The sequence below is a fragment of the Palaemon carinicauda genome, chromosome 41 (assembly GCF_036898095.1).
Source record: "Palaemon carinicauda isolate YSFRI2023 chromosome 41, ASM3689809v2, whole genome shotgun sequence".
NCBI classification, from domain to species: Eukaryota; Metazoa; Arthropoda; class Malacostraca; order Decapoda; family Palaemonidae; genus Palaemon; species Palaemon carinicauda.
In genome coordinates, this window is record NC_090765.1 from 1,714,606 (window position 1) to 1,724,733 (window position 10,128).

The 10,128-nt window shown below is 43.5% G+C and overlaps 1 protein-coding gene and 1 non-coding gene across 2 annotated transcripts; one reads left to right on the forward strand and one right to left on the reverse strand.

Moving 5' to 3' along the window:
- The first annotated feature begins 459 nt into the window (after positions 1–459).
- LOC137632222 (uncharacterized) lies at positions 460–1,611 on the forward strand. The gene has a single exon (XM_068364105.1). It carries the CDS (start codon positions 460–462, stop codon positions 1,609–1,611), a length of 1,152 nt encoding a protein of 383 aa, XP_068220206.1.
- Positions 1,612–6,637: 5,026 nt separating this feature from the next.
- LOC137632719 (small nucleolar RNA U3) lies at positions 6,638–6,843 on the reverse strand. Its single transcript, XR_011042107.1, has one exon. It is a non-coding gene; the product is annotated as a small nucleolar RNA U3 (small nucleolar RNA).
- Positions 6,844–10,128: the final 3,285 nt, after the last annotated feature.

A 10,128-nucleotide genomic window follows, 5' to 3' on the forward strand; every position in this document is an offset into this window, starting at 1 on the left:
GATGGTAAACTACTACCATTGCTTCATCGCCAACATCGCCCACATCCTGATTCCCCTCAACGACGTCCTGAAGGGAAAAGCCAAGAAGCTCGTCTGGGGTCCCCTGCAGCAATGCACCTTCGACAGGATGAAGGCCGCCCTTGCCAAAGCCACCACCCTGGTGTACCACCACGACAGCGGCCCCCTGAAGTTGACTACCGACGCCAGCAACGTCGCCCGCGGTGCTGTCCTCAAACAGATCGTCAACGGTTACCTGCAGCCCTTGGCCTTCTTCAGCAAGAAACTCAAACCTGCAGAAACCAGGTACAGCACGTTCGACAGGGAGCTCCTCGCCATCTATCTCGCCGTCCGCCACTTCAAGTACATGCTTGAAGAGACCCCTTTTACCATCGCGACAGACCAGCAGCCCCTGATCCACGCTTTCACGAAGTCTTTAGACGCATGGTCTTCTCGCTAACAATGACACTTGGCAGCCATCGCGAAATTCGGCTGCACTATCAGCTACATACCGGGGAAGAAGAACCCTGTCGCCAACGCCCTCTCCAGGATCAAGATCAACGCAGTCCACCTGGGGGTCAACTATACCAACCTCGCTGTAGAACAGCAGAGCGACTCAGAGGCCCAGGACTATCGTACGACAGCATCAACGCTACAGATGAAGGACATTCCCCTCGGCACGTGGACGTCCTGGGACCTCTGCCACCTGCAGGTTCTGGAAGATACCTCCTGTCGATTGTCGACCGCTCCACTAGATGGTTAGAAGCAACTCCGATGTCCGAAGAAACCACCCATGCCTGCGCCGAAGCTCTCCTGTCGAGTTGGATCAGACGCTTCTATGTCCCCGACGATATCATGACGGACCGAGGTTCTGCTTTCTTGTCAGAGATCTGGCTTTCTCTGGCAAACCTGATGGGAATGACACTCCAAAGCACCACGGCAAACAATCCTGCAGCGAACGGCATGGTCGAGAGAACTCATCACACTTTCAAGGCTGCCCTGATGGCGAGCTGTATGGACGAACATTGGAAAGCGCAATTCTCATGGCTCCTTCTTGGCCTTCGCACCGCTCCCCGGGCAGACAGCGAACCTTCCCCTGCGGAGAAGGTCTACGGCGAGGCACTTACAGTCCCTAGCGAGTTCTTCCCTGCAACTACCGATGACACCAAGCTGGATCACCTGAGAGAGATCGTTGGGAAATTCAGACCATGCCTGAAAACATACGAGGACAGGACCAGAAACTTCATGCCCAAGAACCTAGACAACTGCGACTACGTCTTTATCCGGGTCGATGCTCACCGCCAACCCCTGACTAGACTCTATCGCGACCCTTACAAGGTCATTAGAAGAACAGCCAAATCTTTCCTATGGAACATCCACGGACAAGAAGATTGGATGATGATTGACCGATTAAAACCAGCATTCCTTGAAAGCAACAAAAAGATCACTGCAGGCCCTGATAGTCCCAGAATTCCGCCTCCGAACAAATCATCCACCAAGCGGGAGAAAACCACACAACGACAAGGGAAAACAATTCCTCCGCAGCAGAGCAACCCTCCTCTCCGTTCAAGCATCAGAGGGGAACTACGCCATCCTCCACTATACAGGGATTAATCGCATCAACCATCTCCGATGCCCGCTGTCTGGGGGGGGGGGGGGAGGGGTACTTGTAAGGACATTGTCTTACCAGTCGTGTTTCCTCCCACTGGACTCTTTTCTTTATAATTGTAACTTTATTATTTGTTCCACGCAGTGGATTTTTGTATCATGATTTTGCGCTCTTTGAGAGCTTTATTTCAATGTAAAATACTGTATATACCGCCTTAGTATTTGTTAATTTGTTTTGAATAAAAACACAATGATTTAGGCGGTTGGAATAGTTTCCCTCCCGGGCTACATTACTGTCCGCACTGTGTAATATAGTGACCGTTGCATGTTCAGTAAGTTGTCAGTCTCTCTCTGCTTGTCTTGCTGTCCTCACAATATCATTTACCAACAATGTATTTCAGTTTTGAACCTTACCTTGTGATAGAGGTAATGATAATGTTGGAATTGATTCTTCCTTTAATCGTCGTTGGGTTTTGGCATTGGCTCTTCAAGCAATTCACATTTCAGGTTTATTTCAAATACACCAGGTTCAAAATGTAAACTACACATGATTGCATTATCAGGGTTGAAAGGGTCCTTCCTTTTACACGAATATATCTACCGCTTTCTAGTTTCCACGTGCTTGAGAAAGCTGTGAAGAGTTACTCCTTCATCCCATTTAGTTTTACTAAAAACCACCCGTACACAGCACAGTAACGAGGCCTTTTATCCGATAGTAATAAATCCAAGCACTGCAACTGGAACTCACCAAATAGTTAATTGGGAGGCAGAAGAGCTTCACACTGAGCAGTAACACCAGCTTACTTGTAAATAAACTGTATATACCGGAAAACAAGGGCTGGTAAATCAGAACATAGTACGGTGTGACGTCATTAATCTCTGCATGGGTGGTCTGCGCAGTAGATAACAAATTTTGGGTCGCTGAAGGGTAGACCTCTTACTCTATAGAACGAAGCATTTAGAGAACAAGAAAGTCTTCAGTTTTCTATTGAAAACCTTAATATATCCAGTCTTTTGGATGTCTAGTGGGAGTTTATTTCATAATCTTGGGGTCGCATATCTAAAGGCTCTAGAGCCTGCAGTAGACATATATCTCATCATCATCATTATCTCCTCCTAGCCGTGTCTTAGCTTTTGTTTCTCACTTAGAATATTGAAAAGATATCGGTTAATCTTATGGAGGGACCAAAGTTAGAAGAAACAGTACACCATGTCTGCCTCTAACTTGGTCTGTGTCTGTCTCATATGTGAAACCATGGAGGGAGGCCTGAAAAAATGGATAGGATGTGATTGCAATAGATTCTATCAAAAGAAGTGTTTGTATATGGGGACACGCATCACTGATAATGAAGTAAGAAACCTAAAATGACTATGCCCACATTGCTTAGATAAAACCAGAACAGCCAAGTTACATATTTGAAGGGAGAACTGATTGTACAGACTATGATTCATGTATCAGCCTCGTGAAGCAGTAGTGGTGTTGAAAAAACTTACTTGTTTTCCTGCGCTAGCTGCCTTAATACAAGGTTCCCAGTGGCGTTTATGAAAGTAGCATTTTGTTACTTTTTTAATTTGAGCTGTACAAAAAAAAAATGTATGAAATTGAAATTTTGAGAAAATAATTGTAATTTTTATTGGAAAAAAACTACCAATATTGTTACATTTTGCATATGAATACATAAAAATTTATCCCATTTAACGTTGGAAAATAACTTCTTATTTCCTGGAAAATATATTTTCGATCTAGTTGTAAATGCACGTAATGAAGGTCCCAATGGAAATAAACGAGGAAAGCACATAAAGAAACTTAGCTTTTATGTCACGTTATCAAAATGATTACTTTTCTTGTACCTTAAAGTTTTTAACGGTTAGTCGAGTCTGAAGGCGCGCAACGGTCTTCATTGGATAAGTGTGTGGTGAAATCAGAGACCTAAGATAAGATATAGATATATAAAGTATGCACACATTGCGATGTTTTTAGTTTCTCCATTACCTAATTCTATATATATATATATATATATATATATATATATATATATATATATATATATATATATATATATATATATATGATAAATTTTTTTTTTATCTTTTTTTTTATCTTTCTTCGTGGCAGAGTAGTATGGTCACTGGCATACAGATATCCTGGACGAGAGTTCAAATCCACGCCGGTCCGATATCATAGTCTTTGGGCGGTTCCGCCTTGGGCTCTGATCCCGAGGTCGTTAAGAGAATCCAGACTTTAATGTATTAATATATATGGCTTATTTGAAATATGAAAAAAACACGTTTAAATGTGTAAAAAATTTATCATTAATCGAATGCCAAGTCCCAAACCTACCAATTAGCTACGATGGTGAAGATGGGTTGATTTCAATTCTAAGTACAGAAAACCTGAATTTGACAGGTAGGCTATATGTATAGAAGAAATGTCATTGACTTTTATCTTTCTTCGTGGCGGAGTGGTATGGTCACTGGCATACAGATATCCTGGACGAGGGTTCAAATCCACGCCGGTCCGATATCATAGTCTTTGGGCGGTTCCGCCTTGGGCTCTGATCCCGAGGTCGTTAAGACAATCCAGACTTTAATGTATTAATATATATGGCTTATTTGATATATATATATATATATATATATATATATATATATATATATATATATATATATATATACTGTATATATATATATGAGAGAAAATTAATTGCCAGGAAGTTAATTTTTGTTGCCAGATGTTACGTTTTCTGTTAGAAAGAGGTTTGCCGATACTCTCTACCAGGAGAAACTACTGTTATCAAAATTAATAAAACTGATATCATTAAAATCAATAAAATAATTATTACTCAAATTATTACTCATACTATGATTAAAATTAGTATTAAAATAAAATGAAGTGTTGGTCGTTGTCCACTCAATAGAAGACACAGAGTTAAGCCATTGGTGCTGGAGAGCTGAGCGAACGTCGTTTTACCCTGAACACTGACACAACCCTGAGCACTGCAGCAGAAATCGAGTCGGCCCATCAACACATTGGTGGTACGGTTTCGTGTTGAAAAAGTCGTTTTTCAACGCATCCATTCAATATTGCGCGCATCAGGAATCATAGGCTGTACTCGGCCTAAGAGATGAGGCTTTGAAAGAACAAGACACGAGAATTGCTGCATTGGTAAAACAAAGTTGAGCACCTTAGCGCGCATGCAGCAAATTCCACCCAGACAACAGACCTTACTGAGAAAGTTGATAATCTTGCTATGAATATGGAATCAATTAAGGCAACACTTCAAACATTGATGGTTCCAAAATCAGAGAAAATGACATACGCTGACAAAGTTACAAAAAAAAAATGCTGGTAATTAAAACGGATTTTGAGCAAAGCGAAAAATCTATTTTTGAGTGAGATAGCCATGTCATCCTGATGGAAGGTTTCTTTAGGTAGCCTTTCTAAGGGATATTTGCTACAGTGATACTCCCAGAGAAATAAACCGAAAGTTTCCAGAATTCTAACTCCTGGCGCGATTCATCCGTAATATAACTTTAAGGATGTCGCATAATATCAGGGGACGTATTTTTTAGATACGACACATAGCAATCTTCACCCCGAATAGATTTAACTCTTTGAGGGGGAAGAGTGGCGAACGAAAGGGGAGCCGTTATCTAGGTACCTGGTGAACCTCCTCTCCTTACTATCAATGGCCGCCATTCCCTTGTTGCATTTAAGCGGGAATAGCCGCAGATAGAGTAGCTTCGCGTGGGGTCATCAATAAAGAAGGGTGGGTCCATCAGGACAACATACCTATCTCACCCAAAAATAGATTTTCGCTTTGCTCAAAATCCCTTTTTTTGGGCTCGGCCATGTCGTCCTGATGGAAGCATACCAGAGAATTAACTTGAAAGTACTACAGTATATCTGTGGGTTTGTATAAGTGCATTCTACCTTGAATGTGGTCCTTATCTGGTCTCTTAGACCTGTATATGACATTACCGTTATCTGTCATTTCCACTAAGCTTAGAACTGGCTTATGGCTTCCTGCTCCCTGCAGGGAAATTGTCGACATCGACAATAAGGATTCAAGGCTTGATTTTCCATAGGGACGGAAGGTAATACTTAGAGATTACCTTTCACGTACCTTGGAAATGGCCCCTTTAGGGTTTAATTAAAACTCTAGTATGCTTTATTCGTCTGTAACTGAGATAGCAGCAATAAGACGCAAATACGTTTAGTATTTCTACCTTGCAACTAGATTATCAAATGTAGTTACAATAGGGTATGAATCTGATCTGGCATTGAAAACACATCAGGGTCCATATTTTTTCTTGTCGAAAAAATATGTAATTTCATCGAAATGATGCCACTCAATGGAGATGTGAAACCAAATCTGACTGACTTGTACAGATTTTGGGAATGCATGAACACTGTGACGCAACGTTCACTCGGCACTGGTGTTATTGGTCAGATATGCACCTATATGGAACAGTGTGTTAATCATCGTTGTGATTTACACTCGAAGGTAAATGTACCCATGCACCTGATGCACTGGAAAGTCCCAAAGCAGTTCACTGTTCATTGCAGCTCTAGACGACGGGTGATATAACACTACCCGCCGCCACCACAACATGTTTTACATCATGTACTTGTTTCGTATAGTGTCTGTGAAAGACTCTGGATGATATCCACTCAGTGTATGAGTGGAGTTTTCTAAAGCCCCTGTGTTGAAAGAAGTCCAACGAGGAAGCAACTTTCCTTGGATCGTGACCTGCAGGTGAGCTGTCAGGATCCGCTATGCGAATAAGTAGGTGAGCTTTGTTCTCAGTTGTCTTAGGATAGATTTGATCCCGAAGTTTCACCTCGGAAGAGCTGTCCCTCCTTAAAGTCTGAAGTTCTACGAAGATAGACCTTAAGACACTCTATTGGGCGTAGAGAGACATCTTCCTTCAGCGGGCAGATTCTCCAATGATCCCACCTCTTGGTGGACAGCTCGTTCTTGACAAGAAAGGCAGGATCGAGAAGAAAAAAGGATCAGTTCTCCTGGCAACCACTCAGCCTGTGACGTCCTCCTCAACTTAAGGGTGAGCCCATGAGGGAACGGTCTCCAATTCTCAGGAGTAAGTAAATACTCAAGAGCCGCTTCCCGCTCAGAGGACGACACTCAACCTCGTCATCCTGGTTGAACTCGTTCCGAGTTTTGGACGTAAACTTGTCAATCACACTATAGAATTGATCCTATGTAGTATGATCATGTCTAGGAACTGAATATGGCCTACATGTCTGATAAGGCCAATATTTCACTAACTCTAGCCCCTGAGGCTATTGCGAACAGAAAAAGTCACTTCTGTGTTAGATCCTTTAGAGTACAATCCTCATTGTTTAGGTTTAAAGCATAGTGCAAGGCTTTGTCCAACGACCATGTAATGGGCTTTGGAGGGGTTGCCGGTTTGAGTCTAGCCCATGCTTTTGGACCTTATTGAAGATTTCGCTTGTGAGGTCCACCTCAAAGGCGTATAGAAGAGGTCTAGTCAGGGCCGACTGTCACGCAGTTATCGTAGTGGAAGCCAGGCCTTGTTCAAGTAGGTAGATGAAGAAATAGAGACAGAAATGTATTGAAATTTCTGTTGGTCTCCTTGTTCTCACAAAGGAAACCCACTTCTTCCAAGACGATTCATATTGTCTCCTAGTTGAACTTGACTTGTACTCTGCGATGAAGTCGATTTTGTCCTTTGAGATCCCAAACCTTTTCTTCGCTGCTAGGGCTAGAAAATCATGATATGTAAGTTGTAGGTTCTCAAGGATGAAGCGTAAACAATCGACTTCTGAACCAATTGGAATAAAACTGGGTTTGGCAGAGGAAACATCTTCAGTTTCAATTCTAGAACTAGAGGGAACCAATTGCTTCTGGGCCATTTGGGGGCCACTACTGCAGCTGTTCCTCTGAAGGATCTTAGCTTGTCGAGGACTTTTAGCAGGAGATTGTTTGGTGGAAACAGGTAGATCCGATTCCATCTGTTCCAGTTGAGAGACATGGCGTCTATCGCTTTGGCTTGAGAGTCCTTGTAAGGGGCTACATAACAAGTAGTTTCTTGTTGTCGCTCGTTGCAAAGAGGTCGATCTGCACTTCCTGGACTTTTTCTGAGATGAAGAAGAATGAGTTTGCGTCTAGGGACCAATCTGTCTCTATCGGCTCTCGCCTGGATAGAGCATCCGCCGTGAAATTGCGGAACCCTTGAAGGTGAACTGCTGATAAGTGCCATCTTCTCTTCCTTGCCAGGCGGAAGATGGCTAACATCACGTGATTGATGTGAGGTGACCTCGAGCCTTCTCGATTTAGACAATTTACTATCACTTCGTTGTCCAGGACCAGTCTGATGTGGACTGCTCTGCGAGGGGATAGTCTCTTCAACGTCAAGAAGACTGCCATAGCCTCCAAGATGTTGATGTGAAAAGTTTTGATCTGGTGCGACCAGTTCTTGCGAATGGCCTCCCCATCCTTACAGGGAGGCGTCCATGTGTATCACCACTGATGGTTGTGGTGGTTGCAAGAGAATTGTCCATGCTAGGCTCTTGGCTGTTGACCACGGCCTTAATAGCCTGCGCAATCGGGTCGGGGTCATCCTTTGTTGATCTCTTCGAGCGTTTGATGCGTATCTTCTCCAGACTCCTGAGGCATCCTTTAGCTGTCCCCTTTTTGTTTTGTTTCATTTGTTGATGTCGGCCACCCCCCAAAATTGGGAGAAGTGCCTTGGTATATGTATGTATATGTTTAGCACCGGGTCGGTCACTGCTGCAAACTGGAGAGAGCCCAATACTCTTTCCTGTTGGCGTCTTGAAATCCTCTTGAGTTGGATTAGTCTTTTGACAGATGCCGCTATCTCTCTCCTCTTCTTTAATGGAATGGAGAGGTGGTGTGACTGCAAGTTCCAATGGATTCCTAACCATTGAAACTTCTGAGCTGGAGAAAGGCGAGACTTCTTGCGATTGATCTTGAAGCCCAGGTGTTCCAGGAACTGGATCACCTTTCTGGCCGCTTGCAGACAAGTAGTTCTGGATGCTGCCCACACCAGCCAATTGTCCAGGTATGCTACTACTTTTACTCCTTCGGAGCGTAGTTGCTGGACGATTGTGTCTGTTAGCTTTGTGAATACCCTTGGGGCTATGTTTAGTCCAAAGGGCATGGCTGTGAAGACATATTTTGTCTTCTGAAGCCTGAATCCTAGGTAGGAGGAGAGGGGGTGACTGACTGGTAGGTGCCAGTAAGCCTCTGCCAGGTCAATTGAGAGTGTGTACGCCCATTTTGGTAGAAGGGTCCTTTTGTGTTGCAATGTAAGCATCAGGAACTTGTTGTTCTCGATGAACTTGTTGAGTGGAGACAAGTCTAGAATGACTCTGAGTTTGTCCGAGTCTTTCTTGGGAGCACAAAACGGCTTCTTCTTCTTCTTCTTCTTCTTTGTCTACATCTTTTCCCACTTCTATGTGGGGTTGATGTTCCTGGTCAACTTTTTCCATCAACCTCTGTCCCACACCTCATCACCGGTTAATCCCTTTGATCGAAGGTCATCCTTGATACAGTCCACTCACCTTCGCTTTGGTCTCCCTCTTCTTCTCGTTCCCTGTACCTCCATTTCCATCACCCTCCTCCCAATATACTGTTCATCTCTTCTCATGACATGACCATACCACCCCAGTCTACTTTCTTGGATCTTTTCTGATAGATTTCTAACTCCTGTGGTACCCTTAATTACCTCATTCCGTATCTTATCTCTTCTTGTCACCCCACACATCCATCTCAACATTCTCATCTCTGCCACATCCATCTTCTTCTCTTCTGTCTTCTTTATTGCCCACGTCTCTGCTCCATACATCATTGCCAGTCTCACAACTGTCCTGTGAACTTTCCTTTCAACTTAACCCCTATTTTCCTGTCGCATAGTACTCCACGCTCTTTTTTCCAATTCATCCATCCTGCTTGTATTCTGTGGTTTATTTCTGCCCCCAGATCACCATCCTCTGCAACTGTTGATTCTAAATATCTGAAATTTTTAACTCTTTTCAATCTTTCTCCCTGTAAACTAACTTCCCAATTCTCACAATTTTTCAATCTCAAATACTCTGTCTATTTCCTGCTGATCTTCAATCCCCTATTTTCCATTTCTCTTCTCCACTCCTCCAGTTTCTCTTCTACTACCTCTCGCCTAGGGGGTGGAGTAATGGAAGAATTCTGGAAAAGGGGGTGGATTTTTGTTCCATTTCCAACCAAGTCCATTCGTAATGAGGCTGTGGGCCCAGGGATCGAAGGTCCAATGATCCCGAAAATGGAAAAGTCTGCCTCCTGTCTGGAACCTCTCATTGTTTAGAGGTTCCTGAGGACTTGTTTCCGTGATCGCGTCCTCCTCCACTCTTTGTGGGGTTTCCGGAGGATCCTCTTTTTGGGCCCTTACTTTTGTAGGGCCGAAAGGTAGTCGTGTGCCTCTCAAAACCTGGGTTAAAGACAGGTGACTGAGCCACCATCTGCTGAAGGACCATCTGGAAGG